The sequence below is a fragment of the Dysidea avara genome, chromosome 1 (assembly GCF_963678975.1).
Source record: "Dysidea avara chromosome 1, odDysAvar1.4, whole genome shotgun sequence".
Lineage (NCBI taxonomy): Eukaryota > Metazoa > Porifera > Demospongiae > Dictyoceratida > Dysideidae > Dysidea > Dysidea avara.
Window position 1 is genome coordinate 42,730,694 of NC_089272.1, and position 21,942 is coordinate 42,752,635.

The 21,942-nt window shown below is 37.5% G+C and overlaps 1 protein-coding gene across 1 annotated transcript in view; it reads left to right on the forward strand.

The window, feature by feature from the left end:
* The first annotated feature begins 759 nt into the window (after positions 1-759).
* Positions 760-21,942, forward strand: part of LOC136264970 (uncharacterized) — an 88,700-nt gene continuing 67,517 nt past the window's right edge. The window contains exons 1-9 of the mRNA XM_066059737.1: positions 760-861; positions 1,373-1,468; positions 2,161-2,629; positions 3,505-3,605; positions 13,201-13,298; positions 13,349-13,436; positions 13,545-13,630; positions 16,202-16,258; positions 16,309-16,424. Coding sequence (XP_065915809.1) covers positions 832-861; positions 1,373-1,468; positions 2,161-2,629; positions 3,505-3,605; positions 13,201-13,298; positions 13,349-13,436; positions 13,545-13,630; positions 16,202-16,258; positions 16,309-16,424 — 1,141 coding nt within the window. The 5' untranslated portion in view covers positions 760-831. The remainder of the gene's footprint in view (positions 862-1,372; positions 1,469-2,160; positions 2,630-3,504; positions 3,606-13,200; positions 13,299-13,348; positions 13,437-13,544; positions 13,631-16,201; positions 16,259-16,308; positions 16,425-21,942) is intronic.

A 21,942-nucleotide genomic window follows, 5' to 3' on the forward strand; every position in this document is an offset into this window, starting at 1 on the left:
TTGATGATGGAGTAAAAAAAAAATTTGGATGAATGTTTGAGTGGTTTCTGGTTTTTTAAACATTTACATGTCTCTATCAAGCCAAATCACCTCATTGTCTTCTGCAATGAAGGGAATAAAGATTTAATTATTTTAGTCACTCTATAGATAGCTACAACTGTAACTCTGAAACAAATTTGGTAGCACGGTGTTGGATCTTCTCTTAGACTATCAAATGGATATCTTTTGCATACTACCTAGCTGGAATGCAATGTTCAACATGTGCAAGTTTTATAAAGCATGTTAAAGGAATCTTTTGGTATAACTTCAAGGTATACGCTTAATTGTTGCAAGACTCTGCATTGCTTACTGTAGGACTTCTGGCACTGAATACCAAGTTACAAAGTTTATGTTTTAAGATATCAAGCTAAAATTTGGCACAATTAAGGCATCCAATGCCTCATCATCAATAACTGAGCTTGTATAAAACAGAAAACTGGCAGACATGTGGAAAAGGATGGTTTTCCAAGATATGCTATATGACCACATAGCTATGCTGCAAATTAATTTTTTGAACTCTATTTTATACGATACCCTTGGGTGCGCCAGAAGAATGGCGCCGCCCATCCTTACTTAATTTCTGTGGAATTTAAGGGCGGATGGCGTCAGTATAGCTAGTAAATGAGTTGCTGCGAGAATCAACATTCCGCGAATCGAATTACGCGGTTTTACATATGCCCACGAAAGGTGAGCGCGAGTATGTAGAAATTCCCCCTTTCGCCCACCTGTTAGAAAGGTTTCACGAAGAGCAAAGCTCAGTGTGGCCGATTCGCACGTTCTTCGAGCTATACCATGGCAACCAACTCTAAAGTTTTATTAAAGGTAAAAGTTTTGTTTGTAATTTAGTGCTTCAGTATAATACGCAGGGCCGCCCACAGGGGGGGGGGGGGGGGGCAACTGGGGCATTTTGCCCCGGGCCCCAGCCTGAAAGGGGCCCCTGAATACCTGTTTAAAAGATCGATATACTCTAATAGAGCAGTCAGATCTAAATACTCTAATAGAGCAGCCACAGCATTCTTCAGAGGAGCAGTGTAGCAAGCTTATAGATAAGGAGATATGGTTGGTGATGGGTAGTTATTGTCATTGCCAGCAGGTTGTGACCTTTTTTTTTTTTTTTTTTTTTTTTTTTGGTCTTCACCTTACAACTTGGGTCAAGGGCCCCACTTTAACTCTTTGCCCTGGGCCCCTTAATTTCTCTGGGCGGCCCTGATAATACGTATGGCTTTATCGTCAGACACACCCATTCAGCCATTCAAATTTCATGCAATATGGTTGCTGTACACGATTAGTTGCATTGTTGTCATTGTCGTGTGGGTTTGTTTTGTCTATACAGTTGTTGATTGTAGCTAGCACATTTGCTACTATTCATGGAGGAAAAGTGATCAGTCAGAGCATACTGAGTCAGAGACCACCATGTATTCATGACAAGGTAGATCTACACAGACCTGTATAGTTACTGCATTGCTTGTGCTATAACATAACTATACTTGAACTGCATAATTATGTACAATATATCTTACCCCTTATGTAGCTAGCTTGATACTACACTTTACACTCAATACACATGATAGTGCCTGCCCTTACATGTGGCATCACTAACTACTAGTGTGGGTAGCTATATGAAGAGTTTAAAGGAAAAGCCAAATGCGTACAGGTGCATGTATGTCAGATAATAGGCCACATTAACTAAAATATTAGTCTTCCTATATACACTCAAAGACCAGTGCGGGAGGGTGGATTTTTATTTTAATACTAACCAGATTGTTTAATTAGTTAGCTAACATGACTCAGAATGTAGTTTCTTAGACTGCTCTAGTAAGTAAAAGGTGCTGATTGATCTCCAGTGGTGCAAAGAAATCCTTGATGAAACAAGAAAATTGCAATGTGGGCGGGGTTTAGAAACTAAAATTAAGTTTACATGGCCTTAAGTTGCTGCTGTAGAACATTGATCAAGCAATACCATACAGAATAAGCATAGAGGAGAGTAGCAGGAAATAACAAGATGATATAATGACCTTTGCCCTGATAATTTTCAGTTTCAGTATACATAACCTTTGATGCATTGACCAAAACTGGGTAGGACTTTAAGGTCTAAAGTTCAATAAATATTTATTTCTCCAGATAGCAGACCGACACCCACACATGGTGGATCTTGCTAGTCAGACAAGAAGAAAGATAAACAAAAGACAATCTTCAGTGGACTATTCCAACATCAGGATACATGTGGAATATACCAATGTAGACTTTAGTGCTGACTCCTATGTACGAGGACCTAACAGTGTATTATCTGACAGTATTGAGACTCTTGATAGTATTCTAATGGTCCACCCAGTTCAGGGTAACCTACTTATACCCCCAATGTGTGATGATGATGATACTTGGTCCTATGGCCACAATATAGGGAAGTGTATGGCTCCCTTACCATCTCAGAATTACTATGCATGTGGAGAATTTGCTACCATTCCACTATCTTACATTGGTACCAGGGAAGTCTGTACCTCTTCTAGTGGATCATGTACTACAGAAGGTCCAAATGGCTTAGGACTACCCAATGCTGATTACCTATTGTTTGTATCTGCAACTTTTTCTTGTGAGTTAGTGCTCACATATTAAACATGCATAACATGTGTCACAACAAATAGTGTGTCTGATTATCCATGTTTGTTAGAGATACAATTCAATTCATGAAGCATTTTCAATGGTAGGAAAATCTTTTACATAAAAGTGGTACGCATAAAAAGTGTTAAAGCAAGGGAAATAACATTAGCCATTTTGCTGTTTTCTTTAACTGTGTCAAACAATTTGAGCAAAGTTCTACTACTCTTTTAGTGAAGTCCTAGTCATTAGGGCTTAAGTTTGTATTTTTTTGTTAAATAATCCCTAGTAGTTGTAAATTGTAATCTTTTCTCACCGGTATGTGGGCAGGAGAAATCAGTTGTATGTATAGTACAGTGTTGGAACTGGTCACTACTGCTGACCTCGATAAGGTAGATTTGACCCGGTTGTGACCTGAGCTAAAACCTAGGTGTGTTCTAAAAACATTTTTGGCAGTCAATTTTTGTGATGTTTGTGTTGGAGTTATCATACATTTTATATAATTACATAATGGTTTGTCACAAAGTTTTTTTTGAAGATGCACTATGATTAAAGCTGCTTGTAGTCAACAATAGGATGTTCTTTACAAGAAAAAAAGATGGAGGTAGTAAAAGGTCTTCAGTGTAGTTAAAACTGGTGTACTTGTGATGCCACCTAATCAACATGGAAAGTATCGTTGGTTGTGTTAGCAGCTGTTTTTGTTAACACATTTGAATTACAGTACTTACATTATATGGTTGTTAGACCATGCTGCCATTGTAATCTCACAAGCATGCTATACCTTAAATGTAGCCACAGTATCTTGTGTGCATACATACATGTGTACTTACATCACAGAATAATAATATTGTGTTTCCTTTTATTCATTAGTTAATTGTGATGGCGGAGCCTTAGCCTATGCTTCACACTGTATGATAGATGTTAGTGGTAGTAATAGGCCAGTGGTTGGTCACATCAACCTCTGTCCATTGGTAAGATATTTGTATTATTTCTATATGCAGGTAGTTGGCAAATTGCATACCATATACATTCCCATGCAGCAGTTATAATGTTATACCATGGGCACTTGTGCTTTACCCGGTATATACACACATGCCCCGAGGGCTGCAAGCATTAGGGCAAGTGCGTAAACGCCAAGCAAAGCAATAGTGCCTGGAGTATAACTAACATGTGTCACGTGGATTAATTACCTACCCAAGTAGGAAACTGCTGGTATGCTTCACGAGTATATTCATATTATATTGAGCATCAATAGTGGATACTGGAAACAATGTATATAACAATAAATGACAGGACATTTCTATGCCAAGAGTTCCAATGTACATGTAACAATATGAACGTATGCATAATAACACAAGCATACTAAAAGTTTGATTGTGAGTCTGCACGGAACATCAAAGTTCTAATACTACTTGATAACAATGTTTAATTGTTATTATAAGTGTTGCCAGCTATTCACTATGATGATCATGAATAGATTATAGCCATGAATACATTATAGTCACACATGAATACAATACAGTCACACATGAATACTACTATTTCACCACTAAAGGCTCAATCTATTTTGTGCACATTACATAACATTCGGACAGGTATTAAGAACTTGTCAAAGAACTCACCTATATAAAAAAAACAACACCATTTCAGTCAAACGGGTTCCTAAGAATACTTTTACAATAGTACCAAGTCCCACAATCAATCTCAAGATGCGTGACTATATTATGGCAGAAAGAGACATCAATGAAATCTGAGGATTTCTTAGAATGAGTTATCATGATACAATTATGCACACCTAACCGTGCAATATCTTGAGTTAATGAGATGCCCCTGTATACACACTGTTACTGGTGAATAGATCTCATCAACATTCCTGAACCAGTGCAATATGTGATATATATACAGGTGATTTATTTGTAGCTGAACTTTCTACCAGGTGACTTATTTGTAGCTGAACTTTCTACTAGGTGACTTGTTTGTAGCTGAACTCTGTACCGGGTGACTTGTTTGTAGCCGAAATCTCTACAGGTTACTTGTTTATGGCTTAACTCTGCACAGGGTGACTTGTTTGTAGTTTATCTCTGCACAGGGTGATTTATTTGCAGCTGAACACTCTACCTGGTGACCTTTATGTGGCTGAACCTTTTACAGGGTGATTCATTTGTAGCTCAACTTTCTACAGGGTGACTTGTTTGTGGCTGAATTCTCTATAAGGTGATTTGTTTGCAGCTGAATCTTCCACAAGGTGATTTGTTTGTAGCTGAGCACTTTACTGGGTGACTTTTTGTAGCTGAGCTCTACAGGTGAGTTGTTTGTAGCTGATCTCTCCACAGGGTGATTTGTTTGTAGCTGAACTCTCTACATTGTGACTTGTTTATAGCTGAACTCGGTAATTTGCTTGTAGTGGAACCTTCCACAGGGTGAGTTGTTCGTAGCTGAAATCTCTACAGGGTGACGTGTTTGTGGCTGAACTCTGCACAGGGGAACTTGTTGTAGCTGATCTCTCCACAGGTCAAACTTGTTTGTAGCTGATCTCTGTACAGCTACTGTAGCTGATCTCTCTACAAGGTAACTTGTTTGCAGCTTAGCCTTCCACAAAGTGATTTGAATTCTCCACAGGGTGACTTGTTTGTGGCTGAACTCTGCACAGGGTGACTTGTTTGTAGCTGAACTCTACACAGGGTGATTTGTTTGTAGCTGAACTCTCTATAATTTATACAGGATAACTTGTTTGTGGCTGAACCTTTGACAGACTGATTTGATTGTAGCTGAACACTCTGCTGGGTGACTTTTTGTAGCTGAGAGTTGTTTATGGCTTAACTTTCCACAAGGTGACTTATTTTTAGCTGATCTCTCCACAGTGTTTGTAGCTGAAAACTCTAAAGGGTGACTTGTTTGTAGTTGAACTCTCTTTCCACAGGATGATTTGTTTGCAGCTGAACTCTTTGCAGGGTGGCTTGATTGTAGTCGGACACTCTACAGGGTGACTTTGTTGTAAATGAACTATCCACAGGGTGATTTGTTTGTAACTGCATTCTGTACAGGGTGACTGGATTGTAGCTGATCTCGCTATGGGATGACTTCTAACATGTATAAGCCATAGATGAGCCGTGACTTAATTGCAGTTGAACTCTCTATTGGGTGACTTATTGTTAGCTGAACGCTCTACATGCATGGTGACATGTTTGTAGCTGATCTCTCTACATTATGACTGGTTTGATACTGAACTGACTTAATTGTAACTGATCTCTTTACAGGGTGTCTTTTTGTTAGCTGAATTTTCTAGGGTGACTTTTTATGCAGCTGAACGTTACACAAGGTGACTTTTTTGTGCTTGAACTCTCTACATGTATTGGTGACTTGTTAGCTAGCTGGATTCTCTAGGGTGACTTATTAAGTAGCTGAAGGTGATTTTTGGAGCTAAACTCTCTACATAGTGACTTGATTGTAGCTGAACTCTCCACAGGGTGTTGAACTCTATAATTATGATGAATTGATTGTAGCTGAACAATCTAATAGAGTGACTTATTATGTAGCTGAATGTTCTAATAGGGTGACTACACTATTAGAGTATCTCGATGGCCCTATTTGTAAAACACTGAAAAGCCATTCTAAAATAATTTACCTGCATATCTACAACCGATTAGTGCCCAATAAGCTGGTGCACTACAACATGAGTATATTGACAGGAAGAAAGAAAACATAATTTGCACACCTTTGTAGCTCAGTGAACCCTTATCTGATTGGAACCAGTTTCACTGCAGAGGTTACCACCAGGTAGGCTACCCCTAGGGTAATAACTTGAAAGTTTGTGTGTACATTGGCTGATTATTGTAGCAGTGCCTTTTGGTGGTTAGAACGGCTGCAGACTTACATTATAAAGCAAAAACCAAACAATGTAAAAATGCGGGATTGAGATATTCTAATAGAGCAGTCACTGCGAGGTAAAAAGATGCATAAAAATGTCTTTAAAAAAACTTACTAGAGTTCAAACCAAGGACCTTCATACCTGCATAATCACTGAACGACTGCTACGTGTCTTGGCTGATCACTTCACACGTAGGATCAAGATACTCTAATAGAGCAGTCACTGTGGGTAAAAAGGTGCGTAAAAATGTCTAAAAATGAAAATAAAAAAAACTTACTAGAGTTCAAACCAAGAACCTCCATACCTGCATCCTTAACCACTGAACCACTGTTATCTTGGCTGATCACTTCACTTAATTTTCATCAGTGAAAACATTATTGAGTAATAAAACCTGATTCAGTTTCAGTTCCCCTCTGGATTCTCAAAAGCGAAAAAAGTGGCACTTGTGGTCTTGATGGGAATGAGATATAAATCTAGCTTAAATCTACCCAATGATTAGATCTACCAATAGAAAATGATTGTTCTAGAACATTCTATGTGTGTTCTATTAGATGTTTCAATGAAAGTAAAAATGTGCACTCTATTAGAACATTAGCACCATACCATTGTTGTAACACTTTAAGGCTCATATTTCATTAATTGGAGCCATTTTCATATCTATCAGTGGTATATTGGTAGTATTAACTTAGTCTCGCCCCCAGGTGGTCTGCGAGCAGACTAGTATGACCGACTTGTACCAATTATCATCATAATAATAAGTGCTATGCTCACAAAACTTGGGATACAACAGGCTGGAAATCATATCCCAGTAAAAAATGTGATTTGTTAAATTTGAGCAATTGCTTTTCACATTTTTGCACGAAAAATCGAAATACTCTAATAGAACAGTCACTGCAAAATAAAATATAAATCACTATAGTGGAAATAAATACATATCTAATCAAAAACAACCAAGCTGTAAAAATAGGGTGCAGCCTCCAATAAAGCCAGGGGGAAAAAGATGTGAAATCCAAGGTGGCGGCTAAGAAATGGCTGTGATGGTAGGTTAATGGCAAAAATTTTAATGACGACAATTCAGGTGAATTTGTGTTGCCTCCTCCGAGTTTCACTTGAATTCAGTACCAAATTCACCTGAATTATCTTTATTAAAATTTTTGCCATTACAGCCATTTCTTGGCCGCCACCTTTGATTTCACATCTTTTTTCACCATGGCTTTATTAGAGGCCGCACCCTTTTTTACAGCTTGGCTGCTTTTGATTAGATATCACTTCTTTTTGTAATTTCATACCTAAAGCCAGCCTATGGCCAGCTTTGGGTATTTCTTTTTATCTTTTTCTTTCCCACAGATCTAGAAAGAAGATCATTATGAAGAAAATGATTTTAATGGTTGTTTAGCTACATGTACTTTAGGCAATAATTTTTAATTGTGTTGATTGATCATAAAAATAAGTTGCACAGGTTAAACTGTTTGTGGCTGAATGCTTTAAAAGGAAATGTTTATATAATTCTACAGGGAGCCTCATAATGTAACTGTACTCTTTGAATACGTGATGAATGGTTTGTAGTTGAACTCACCACATGGTAGTTTATTTCTAGCAGAAACACTCTATGAAATGTAGATCTCTCTATAGGGTGACTTGTTTCTAGCTGATCTCTCTACAGGGTAATTTGTTTCTTGCCGACCTCTACAGGGTGAATTGTTTTGAGCTGATCTTTCTACAGGGTGACTTGTTTCCAGCTGAAATCTCTACAGGGTGACTTGTTTCTAGCTATATGCACTCTCTACTGGGTGACTTAAAATGTAGTTGAACACCCTACTGGGTGGCTTGATCCAGCTGATTTCTCTACAGGGTGATTTGTTTCTGGCTGATCTGATTTGCTTCTAGCTAATCTCTCTACAGGGCTGCTTGTTTCTACTGAGTTCTCTACAGGTTGACTTGATAAATAGTCGAACTCTTTGCAGGCAATTGCAACAGGTCAACGTTTCTAACTGATCTCTCTATATATAGGGGATTTGTTTCAAACTGAATACTGTGCAGGGTGATTTATTTCTAGATGATCTTTCTACTGAGAGATTTTTTCATAGCTGGATTCTCCATGGGGTGACTTGAAAAGTAGTTGGGCTCTTACAGGGTGACTGACTTGATCACGCTGATCTCTGTGTCTTGTTTCTAGCTGATATCTGATTTTTCTAGCTGATCTCTCTACAGCGTGATTTGTTTTTAGCTGATCTGACTTATTTCTAGCTGAACTCCCAGAGAACAGCCTATAAAAATGTGATGGTAAACCATGTAGTTTTCAAGGACACTGCCTATAAAAATTCATGAACACTGCCTATGAAAATTTGACAATTCATGGCCATTGCAACCATGAAATTTTCTTGTGTCATGAAATAATCTGTCAGTGATATAAAGTTACCATGAAATCATGAGTATTTCATGGCATGGATATTACAATGAAATATCAATGAAATGACTTCATGGCACTTAATGGGGATTATTTTACTGTTCATGGATAATCCATAGGTGTTTCATGGCACTGTTCTCTGGTAGTACTACACGGTGTGGACTTCATTCTATCTGATCTCTCTACAGGGTGACTTGATTCTTACTAATCTTTCAACGGAGTGATTTTTCAAGCTGATATTTCTACAGGGTGATTTGTTTCTAGTTGATCTCTCTACAGGGTGACTTGTTTCTGATTATTCTTTCAACAGGGTGATTTGTTTCAAGTTGATCTTTTTACAGGGTGATAGAAATGTAGCTAATTTCACCACAGGGTGACTTGTTTCTAGCAGATGATTTTTCTCTACAGGGTGACTTCTTACTGGCTGAACTCTCTACAGGGTGACTTTTTACTGGCTGAACTCTCTACAGGGTGACTTGTTTCTACCAGTTCTCTCTACAGGGTGATTTGTTTTGAGCTCATCTCTCTACAGGGTGGCTTCAAATGTAGTTGAACCCTTTGCACGGTAACTTGCTTCTAGCTGATCTCTCTACCAAAAGAGTTTGTTTGTAGCTGAACTCTCTACAGGGTTCCTTATTTCTAGTGGAATCACTCTATGAAATGTAGCTGAATTCTCTCTAGGTGGTTTGTTTATAGCTGATCTCTCTACAGGTGACTTTCCAGCTGAACTGTCTACAGAGTAATTTATTTCTAGCTGATTTCTCTACAGAATGATTTGTTTCTAGCTAATTCTCTACAGGGTGACTTATTTCTACCAGATCTCTCTACAGAGTGATTTGTTTCGAGCTGATCTCTCTATAGGATGATTTGAAATGTAGCTTGTCTCTTTACAAGGCTACCTGTTTTGAGTGATCTTTCAATAGGGTGATTTGAAATGTAGCTTATCTCTTTACAAGGTTACTTGATCTCTCTACGGGGTGGATTTGAACTCTTTGCAGGATAACTTGCTTCTAGCTGATCTTTCTACTGAAAGAGTTTGTTTGTAGCTGAACTCTCCACAGGGTGACTTATTTGTAACTGAACTCACTACAGGGTGACTTTGTAGCTGAACTATCTACAGGGTGACTTATTTGTAACTGAACTCTCTACAGGGTGACTTGTTTTGAGCTGATCTCTCTACAGGGTGATATTTTTCGAGCTGAGTTCTCTACAGGGTGATATGTTTCAAGCTGATCTCTCTATGGGTGGCTTGTTTCCAGCTGAATTCTCTACGGGTGACTTGAGTCTATCTGATCTCTCTACAGGGAGATATATTTCTAGCTGATCTAGTTGAAGGGTGACTTGATTGTAGTTGAACTCCCTATAGGGTGACTTGTTGTTAGCTGAACTCTCTACATGGTGACTTATTGTAGATGAACGTTCTAATAGTGTGACTTATTGTGCAGCTGAATGTTCTATTAGGGTGACTGCACTATTAGAGTATCTCAATCGTGCAACTCTTACACCTAGTTCGCTTTCATAGTGTAGCTATTCTTAATCTGATTCCTTGTAAACCATGAAAGATTGTTCTAAAATGATTTGTCTACCTTTCTCCCTGATTTCAGCTGATTCCGTTAACTAGTTTGCCTGGTAGATGTGACAAGTGTTACCTTTTTTATTAACAAAACTAAATCGTCCATTTTACATGGTTGGTATAACATATTCCATGACTGTTAATGCGATTTCTTTCAAACCACAAAAGGTTTGTACTACGAAGGTTACTCCATGTACAGACTGATTTTTAAGTCATTCCTTCAAAGGTTTACCCTGCGGCCGAGACAAAACATTGCTATCAAAATTTTTGAAAATCGTGTATAACTCCCTCATTCTTTATCCAATGTGTAAGAAAATTGGACAGCAAACGTGCTTCATTACATTTGTACAGCCCTCCAACTTTTCGGAAAATCGACTAAAGCATGCGCCAGTTATAGCAATTTTTCTAAGCAATCGAAAAGAAGAAGAAAAATACGAAGAAACTAAGACAAACATTGAAGACGCATATCTCAGTGATGGCTTGGCAGATTCAGCTCAAAGTTGAAACTGGAAGTATCCCATCCCGAGGGAATTACCACAGCAAAAATGGTTAATTTCTGGTCAGGCACTATCGAGCTACAGATGCGTGAAAATGGCGTTTCCTGGTTCCTGTAAACTACACACTTTTCTGTCGTGTGCTCGTAGTCTACTTGGTTGCACAACACACTATCGTGTGTCTTGATGATACAACTTTATATATACATGCATGAACAAGTAAATTATGTTTGTGGTAGTTAACATGTGTCCGAGGACACCCTTATCTAATTTTTTTGTTTTTTCGTCATCAATAATACTGATGTTTTTCTCTCTTTGTTGGGAGCTGTCTGGGTTGAGTAATTTTCTCTATCATTTGTATGATCATCATTGTTCCTGTAGCAGCTATGATCTGTAGATAAGAAGTAGTAAGCCTCAAAGCTTTGATTTTGAAAATACAAAAAAGAAGTGAAATTCACTCAAAAACAGCCATGCTGTAAGAAAAGAGGGCGGCCTTCAAAAGCCTGGGTGAAAAAGGTTGAGAAAATTAAAGGTGGAAGCCATTTAACAATGACGTACATTAGTTAATTGAAGAAACTTAGATAAAAAATGTGTCACTGAAAAGGAGCGAAAACAAAGGCATGGCTTGTTTTAGATTCAAGCCCACGACATCTCCCTTTTCAGCACATCGCTGTGGCTACTGGTGTTGTCAGCCACTCACCTCTCTTAGTTTTACCTTATACAGGCGAAACTGAAGTAATCTCTACAGTAACAAAGGTGAAGAAAAAACCAAGGTTGAACACCCGACCCTAACCTTAACACTAAACCTAGGAACGCTGTTCCTAATCATAGGGGCGATATTACTAATCCTAAGAGCACTGCTCTTAATCCTAGGAATGCCGTTTCTAAACTTAGGGGTGCTGTTCCTAATCCTAGGGGTGCTGTTCCTATTCTTAGGAGCACTGTTCCTTATCCTACAAGCATGTTTCTTAATCATAGGGACAAATTCCTAATGTTTATACAACAAATTCCAGTCAAATAGCCATTCCTTAGCTTGAAAACTGGTGCCGGCTTTATATATATATATAGCCACTTTGTTTGTATTAACAAAACTTGATCGTGTGCTTGTTACACACGATTGGCATTTTTATTATAATTCCACGAATTTTAGTGCAATTTCTTTCAAACCACAAAAGGTTAGTCTTTGTACAGAGCAATTTTCTTCAAGCGGTTTACTTTGTGTCCGTGACAAAAAAATCACTATCAAAAATCATACAAAACTCGCTTGTTTTTGTACTATGTGTACAAACACTGCACTGTGTAGTGAATTTTACACTGCAAATGTGCTGCATGATGTTCTTATATACTGCCCTCAAATTCGAAGAAAATCAACTAAAGCATGCACAACTGCAGCACAAGTTATATCAATTTTTAAAGATAGATGGCCTTTCTAAGTGGAGTGAAAAGAAGATGAAAAATATGATGAAACTAAGATGAGCTTTGAAGGTGCATATAGTTAATTTCCAGTCAGGCACTATTGAGCACAGATGCATAAAAATGGTGTTTTTGTAAAATATACACTTGTCTGTCACGCCCACACTGGCTGTACTTGGTCACATGACACAATATCGTGTGTCTGGTTGGTCTAGATAATCACACATCACTATATAATCATACTATGTACTAGTAAATGTTTATTTCTAGTTGTAAAATCAAACTGGTAGGATTGGTTTGACTGAATTTCATGCATGTGATCAATCATGCTGGTCGTTTTCCCAATATTTCTTCACATATCGTAGCTGTCCTCTATCTACCCAATGATGCACGTAACTGTACTGTGTGGGTAGATATAGTAGTTATGTAGCTAATTTGTACTGTATGGAAAATACAATACACTTTGATCCTCCCATAGAAAGTAAATTATTTGACTTCTACTAGTATTGCAGAACTATGCAACGACAAACATCTTTCACTGTCCTGTTGTAATGACAATAACAATTTAGTTTAGTGAAAAAATATTGTCGGAAATACCAATAAACACACAGTGGCTCCTCTGATTGCAGGAGGACTAGAGAACAAATACCAGGGATTTCACAGCATAAGTAGCTAATCTATTAATTTTGATGAATGCTAGCTGACAGGCTATGCTCACGCTTAGAAGTCATTCTTATGCGTTTGTCAGAGCTGTATTCATAGTGCATATGTGTATTTGATTGATTATAATGTCATGGTCTTTTGCATGCAGTCTCTGAGTAACTATCAAGACAATACCAGAAACATTAAAAATGTGCTTATGCATGAGATCATACATGCACTGGGATTTTCTTCAAGACTGTTTGACAAGTAAGTTCTGCACACAATCATGTGTACATATTGACCATGTACGTTATAAGGTTTGTGGATGAAAATGGCTATAATTATGACACAACTGAAACTATCACTGGACCATATGGTGATACTGGTGTATTCACAGGCCCTAAGGTTTGTTATATAATAATGGTTTTAAATGCATTACGTATGTTGTTTCTTTACAATATATGCATACAAGAAGATGCAGTTACATATTATTGTATTGCAATTGTATTGTAGACAGTGGCTGTTGCAAAATCATATTACTCATGTGACGACATTGAAGGTGTCTACCTAGAAAATGAGGGAGGATCAGGCACATTAGGGTAACTGACTGTCTGTAATTACATGTAAAGTAGAAGTTCAGTTATCCAGACCCCACTTATCTGGACCCCACTTATCCAGATTCTCAGTTAACCAAGCTACAGAAATTACTGTTCTATTAGAGTAGTGACTTTTCTATTAGGGTAGTTGATAATGCTAATACAGTATTTGGAAAAGTGTTCTTATGCAATTTTAAGCTTATTTATATGCAATTTCAGAGATATGAACTTTTAGAATTATGGTGGAACACACTGGTCCCAAGGGCTCGGATAACTGAGGTTCCTGTGTGGTATAATAACAAGCTGTGGAAAAAGGGTATGGCCTTGAAAATCCTGGGTGAAGGAAGATGAGAAGTCATAAGTGGGGGGCTTTGAATTGGCTGCAGTGATGATAATGATAATAACAGCTATTGTTAAAATTTGGTAGCATTAATGTCATCTGAACCTTTTATTTCACATCTTTTTTTCACCCAGGCTTCTGAAGGCTGTAAACTTTTTTCACAGCTTGGCTGTTTTTGTGTGGATTTCACTTATTGCTGTGGTTAATAAGTCCCATAACTAGACTATGGCAGGATGTGGATGGAGTTTATTATATTTACCAACGTTTCTGTTAATTTCTAATTTATACAGACACAATGATTATTGTTGAAGGCAGAAGTTATTATTGCACTGTATTGATTGATTTTTTAACAATATTATTGTATTATTCTAATAGAGTGTATACATTTTTAGGACTTCTAAGACACATAATAATGTTCTAGAATTCCCCTGCAGATCTAACATTTATTATTAAATAGAGTTGAAGTAATGGGTTCAATTATAAAGTAGAAATTGATTGAGTAAATCAGTAAAAATAGCAGTGGTTTATAATTAGTAATAAGGAATTGAATGTTAGATGTGGAGGTCTCTGGTGCAATCTCCTGTAAGTGTTTTCCCGACATTTTTGGCATATTTTTACCCTGTAGTGACTGTTCTATTACATAGAATAAGTTAACGCAACCCCATCACTGCACTTTCTTGGTGTTTGCTTTGTACTGTAATTCTGCAGCTGTAACTGCATTGTTTTCAAACCACCAAAAGGTACACTGCTACTATAATCAGCCTACATGTATGTATGTATACACCAAGTTTCACATTACATACCCATGACAGAAGTTCAATCTTTTGTTTTACATATATAAGTGTTCATAAGATAAGACTAGATGTTTACCATATTCAAACTTGGTACTTGAAATCACCTTTATCATGTGCCAAAGTTCAAGGCAATAATGATTATTTGCAAAGTGTGTGAAAATCAATCCATGCCTCTGTACCCCCCCATCTTTCAGAAAAGGATGATGTAAACAATGAAATTTTAATTGTCCATATATCACAAATGGCTAGTACAAGTGTTTGGCCTTTTAGAGCAATAATGGTGCGCTTTGGAGAAGGGGTTATGGAGCTATGCATGCATGAAAATAGCAATTCTTTCTTCCTGACAATATATACATATGCTGTGGTGTGTCAACTTTCTTGGTTGTACAACACATTAATATGTGTCTTGATATTCAAATGCAAGTTCACACTGGGAGCGATACATGATACATTAAAGTCCTTGCACTGATTACAAGAAATTATGTCAAACACTAGTAGTTTCCATGATAACAAATATATATATCAGCCATATACACCTTGTAAGATTCCATAAACTGAATTATAGCCTTTATAGTGTTTTAATAGCAAGGTACGTGTATATGGATTTGGTACATAATTTTTAAAACTACTTTAATGCCTACAAGGAAGAGTATGTGCTATTGTTCCAAGGTTTTTGCTTCACCCATGTATTAGACTTAGTGTAATCAATACACTGTAGATCAGCATCATGCATAAGTGGGTTGAGTTATCTAGATTATCTACGTCATTTGGATTACATTTTGTCTAGGTCAGGTTGGTTTCATCCACTTTATTGAGTATCCATATCTGACCTGATGATCATGTGTGGTCATAAAATAGCAAGATTACATTGATGGAAGTGCAGATATGCAGCATACTTGAGAGCCACTATTCAAAAAAATGTGTTTTGTTTTCTGTAGGGATGTGGAGCTATGCTAACTTATTGGGACTGCATGCTACCTTCTGTAAGCATGCATGGCATCATGCCCACTTTGGGATTGCTGCTTGTAGCCAACTAGTTTGGGGTGAAATGTTATGAGTTGCAGTACATCCGGTTATCAATTGTCTGCTAGTTCTTTGGTAGCTGCTTGTTTCTGTTTCCTCTTGCAGATGATTCTTCTTGTAGTGCATATTAATCTGGATACCTAACAGAATTTTGGGATTTGTAGACTTATAATAATAATAAAATGTGGCTTTTACTGCACTCCTCTATTTTAATTAAACTGGGTCAGATGTGGGTCCATACAGTTAACTATTTGGATCTTTGTGTCAGTTGGTCGGCAGTACTGATCCACTTACAATGCTGGTGTATATGGTTTTCAGCTTAGTTTACTAGTGCATCAAGAGCTCAAATGTGTGAACGCGCATCTATAGATTAGTGGCACTATACTGCACATGTAATATATACATGTGTCTATGTAGTTCTCATTGGGAGCAGCGGACACTCAATCACGAACTCTTGAATGGATACATATCAGAGTAACTTCACAATAGTGTATGATCTTATTGTATAGAGTTCATTATTACAGTGATTATCAAGTGTTGAGTGAGTTCACTGTAGCCTTGTTAGAAGACAGTGGATGGTACAAGGCTAACTATACTGCTTTACATGAACTGAACCAGTTTCCTTTGAGGTGGGGAGAAGGTATGAAATTAAACTTCCTTAATGATAAAATGGTTTATTGTTTATACGTATAGTCTTACGATGAAAGAGAGGGACTCTCTACTTTACTAGGGATTCTCTATTAGGCAAGGCCAAGCTTTATAAGGCTGCACCATTTTTTTCACAGCTTGACTGTTTTTGTGTGGTTTTTAAAACATGGAAAAATATTTTAAAAGTAACTTCACTCAGTAGCTAGCCTTAAAAAGCTTGACACCATTTTAAAAGTACTTCAACAATAATTGCAAGTTTATTTGATACAAAGGTCACTATTTTACTTACTCATTTATGTATTCTCTCTTATTGATGGTTCTAATGAGTCAAGGCCAAGGATAATCATGTTTGATGCATGCACGCACACGCACACACCAGGGGTGGATCTGGGGGGGGGGGGGGGGGGGCTTTGGGGGCTGAAGCCCCCCCTCCCCTTCATATTTAGGCTTTACTTGATCAATATGCTGGGTATTATAATGAAATTTTGTCTTAGCATAATTATATGATAACTAATAATACAAATACTCATAAAACCACCTTATAAACATCTTTCCAAGGTATTATCAGTGGATTTATGCTAAAGTTTATGCAACAAGGACCCGGATCAGCATTGGAGGTGTACAAGATCGAGATACTCTAATAGAGCAGTCAGCTAACTACTCTAATAGAACATCCACTGGAAACATGTAGTTGGTTCTATTATGGAATTTTTCTAAATCTGCCTGCACCTATACATACAATGAAGTGCATTGGTCTGTTTAAAGGGCTTCATTCATCTACTTGTGTAGTTAATATGTATGGCAATACTTAATTCAGGTACACAATTTTCATTGAAAATGCTCTCAGATTCAATCTTGTATTGTTCAAATTTCAAAATTTTCCACTTTCAACATTTTTATTCTAACAAGCACCTAGTCAGTGTTGTGCAATTGTGAGAGGGGTGCATCATGTACTTGGTTGTCTGTACCTACCCAAACTTTTCCATGAGCAAAATGCTTCAGAGAGCCATACCTATAATCTAAAGGCAGTATATAAAATATCTACAGGCAGAAAATATTATGAATTTTATGTGAAAATGTCTCCAAATTGCAGTATTTTAGCAACTATTTTTCAAAATTTTCCTGGGGGGACATGCCCCCAGACCCCCCTAGTTCCAGCATGCTTTGCATGCTGGGGAGTGTGCTTTGCACACCTCTACCCAAGAGATTAGACCTTGAGGTAGCCCCCCCCCCCCCCCTTTATAAATCCTAGATCCGCCCCTGCACACACGCACACACACACACACACACACACACACACACACACACACACACACACACACACACACCATGTTTTAATATATAAAAACAAGTTTGGGAGTGTAAGCAATGTCATCATTATGTGAGAAATAATGAATTATGAAATTATTGCTCTATTCCTAAAAACTCATACCAGCGGCGACGATAAACTGTGAATCAACTTGGCCTGGCCTTATGGGCTCTTGTACTGTATGTACAACCAAGCTTATAACGCTATAATAGTGATACCATGGCTGCGAGGGATTTGTATATGTAATAGGATGGATGGCTGTGGTATTCGGGATTAATAGTGCGAGCATTTTAAACAGGAAGGAGTAAAATAGTGCGAGGCGAAGCCGAGCACTATTTCCTTCCTGTTTACAATGCGAGAACTATTAATCCCGAATATCACAGCCATCTGTCCTATTGCAAATTAATCCGACAACCATAGCAACTGTTACTAGGCAACAGAAATTCAAAAAATAACCACTGAAAAATTCAATCACACTTAGCAACCGTTGCCTGGCAACCGTTGCTATGGTCTCAAAACTACTTTACCTTAGTAACGGTTACCTAGCAACCATTGCTAAGTAACCATATTGTGTCATACCTTGGGGGCATCTATCACTATGGTAACAATAGTTGTCAAATCGGACATTTACTTCTAATATAAACACACCACACTATTTTAGCCAATCAAATTAGTATTATAGATTTTTGTCATGGGACCTTGACAAATAAGTGTAATACTAATTCTATTGGCTAATTGCTTGACGTATTTCAATATAATATGTCAAGCTACTATGGAGAGTATTATACAGTAACACATTCAGTTGTTGGATTATGCAGATATATACACCTATTAAGCATGAGGGATACAGGACCGAGGGTTAGAGCGTATCAGCAAAATCTGATGTAGTCATGGTATTGATACATACATATAGAGTAAAGTATCAATTATCGGACAATATGATGTTCGGACAGTTGCCATTCACTTCCTGGGAATCCTGCAGCTTTGGTTATTGTACCAAAAGGTAGCCTACACCAAGCAATAATTATCCTCCAATAATCAGCTTTGCATGATTAAAAGCTTAAGAGTTACAGCCAATAGTATGCTTAGTCCGATAAAATCTATGCTCAGATAAAACTATCAGTTGTCGGACTTTGATTTTTACTACCAGTAAACAATGTCCAATTTATTTCAAATTTGTATGCAATATACCTGTTCTCATTAGCTATTAACACTGCTTGAAGGTTCTTAGTTTACTAATTTGTTAAGATGCCTTACTGTAGTTATACTGATAGTAAAGTGTCAGTAAACTTAAGTATATGGAACATAATTATTTTACTAAGTTTTAAACTCTCAGTAAAACATCAGTGAATGCGGGTTTACTGAAAAACTACTAAAATAACAAACAATTAACTGTTCCATATACTGGGGATATACCACTGTAGTAAACTAAGACACTTCAAGCAGTGTAATGGCCAAAAAATGGTTTCGTTATCTTTAGCATAGAGGGAGTACGAGCCTCCCAATTTGTAGCGGTATTGTCAGACGCCCTCTGCTTTAATTTAGCCATGCCCACCAACAGAGTTCATGCTTTTTGTAACAAATGCACCAGTGCTAAACCACAGAAGAAGGTAAATAAATATCTTTCAAGAATAGAGGTGTGTTTTAAAGTTGATATTCAGGATATTTCTATTGGAACGCAGTATTTTTGGCTCCTAAATGAAGGAGATGCACGCTAGGTGGAAAAATGAAATTACGAGGCACAACTTTCTGACCAACCACATTTGTTAGTCTTGGTGTCTCAATCACGAATACCACCTAGAAATGGAAAGAATTTCCATTTTCTACCTTCTATGGATGCACAAAGCAACATTTTCGTCCTTTTTGTTTCACCCATATAAGACAGAGAAAGAAAAGCCCTTCAATTTCCGAGACAGTATTTGTGATAGGACACCAAGACTAGCATATGTAGGTGGTCAGAAGGTGGTTTTGCATAACTTCATTTTTCCACCTTGCGCGCATCTCCTTCATTTAGGAGCCAAAATACTGTGTTCCAATGGAAATATCCTGAATATCAACTTTAAAGCACACCTCTACTCTTGAAAGATATTTATTTACCTTCTTCTGTCGTTTAGCACTGGTGCATTTGTTGCAAAAGCATACAAACTCTGTTGGTGGGCATGGCTAAATTAAAGCAGAGGGCGTCCAACAATACCGCTACAAATTGGGAGGCTCGTACTCCCTTTATGCTAAAGATAACGAAACCATTTTTTGGTCATTAATAGCTAATGAGTACAGGTATATTGCATACAAATTTGAAATAAATTGGACATTGTTTACTGGTAGTAAAAATCAAAGTCCGACAACTGATAGTTTTATCCGAGCATAGATTTTATCGGACTAAGCATACTATTGGCTGTAACTTTTAAGCTTTTAATCATGCAAAGCTGATTATTGGAGGATAATTATTGCTTATTGTAGCCTACTTTTTGGTACAATAACCTAAGCTGCAGGATTTCCAGGAAGTGAGTGGCAGCTGTCCGAACATCATATTGTCCGATAATTGATACTATACTCTATGTGTATATATATATACCACACCTGTGGTTGAGATCAAAAGCGCCATGCTGTGGTAGATAACTGATATACCACAACAAACTGTAATATATAACTGATATACCACGTTTTGTTATCTAAACGGTAAACAAGTCTCTAATAACAGGTGCCTAAAATCAACCAACAAATATTCACCTCAGCTTCTGGAGCAATTTTCAATGAATTCTTGTCTCCTTTGTGGATAACTCACTAATCATGACTAGGTGGGTGTGGCACCACTAAAAGTCCAAAATATATCAAGAATTTCTACTGATTTCAATCTCCAGGAGGCACTGTTTCACTATAAATTACGATCTATAATCGTTTCATCTACTGGGGTGTAGAATATAGCAGTTATAACAAAATTACTCGGGATATGACTAAATGTACACACTCTCATTCAGATCACTCAAACACTATGTGCTTTCATGAATCATGCATATATTTTAGCTCATAAGCAAACACCAAGTATATACAGCTTGATCTCGTGAAGCTTCAAATGCACCACTAGTTGTATAATTCGGTATATAACCCTCAAATCACAGGTGAGTATATATATTTTACTCACCTGTGGTGAGGTAAGAATATACTCATTTGTGCTTTGAGGTACATGACAATTATGTTTGTCATGCCAATAAGCAGGCTAATAGCCTTCAGAGGGAGCCAGTACAGTTAATCACTAAAGCCGTTTCAAGCTAATAGTCTTTGCTGCACTGGGAGATCAATCACTCCAGCCAGTAAGAGTTCAACCACTGGATTCATTTTATAGACATATCTCACAACTTCGATGATGAGTGGCAGCAGGTAACCTTGCTCCCACATTTGTTGATATGAATGGACAAGTCCTGGGGATACACAGAGATTACTAAGTCCCACAATCAATTGTTGCATCAATTATGTCGGCATAGTTTCAGGCATAATAGGGGACAAAACTGGCATAGTGTAGCATAATGTTTGCAACACAATGCAGTAAATATCTGCTGCAATAAGTATAACTTCTGCTATAACAGTCACAATATCAAGCGCTAACCTGTTTTGGTTAGTGAAATGAGTCCTGACAAGGAATAAATCCTACAGTCTTGCTACAAGTTTAAACTCAACAGAATGAATGCTTTTCATTGTGGGTTTGAGTTTCATAGGATATGTGCAGGCATGTGCCAACTAGTACTAAGGCATGGCAAAGCAGTTTAGTTGTGCTTCAGTCACTGAATTGGGTATTATATAACATGTCACAGCATCTGATTTTGGAAGTATTGGTGAGGTATAAACAAGCCCAAAAGTGTCTTGAGAATGGCCAAAAGCACTGCAGATCAGTTGCTATGGAATTAAAAATATATATTTAGCAGATTTTTCTACTGACTGACTGCCTACCTGCTTGTCAACTCGCCTGCCTGACACCTTCAGTTGAGGATAACTCGACAACCACTAAGGCTACAGGATTAATTTTTTCACTGTTAGACATTGCTTCTGCCTGACTGTGGGGTCTATTGAGGTACTGCAGTACATGCAATCCACACATCATGGACCTATCTTTGTCTTCCTTTTAAAAATGCAAGATGTCAATTTGTGATACCGCATATGGCTTGCTCCCTGCTGACTATTGTGTTTATGATGAAAATTGTCTGTA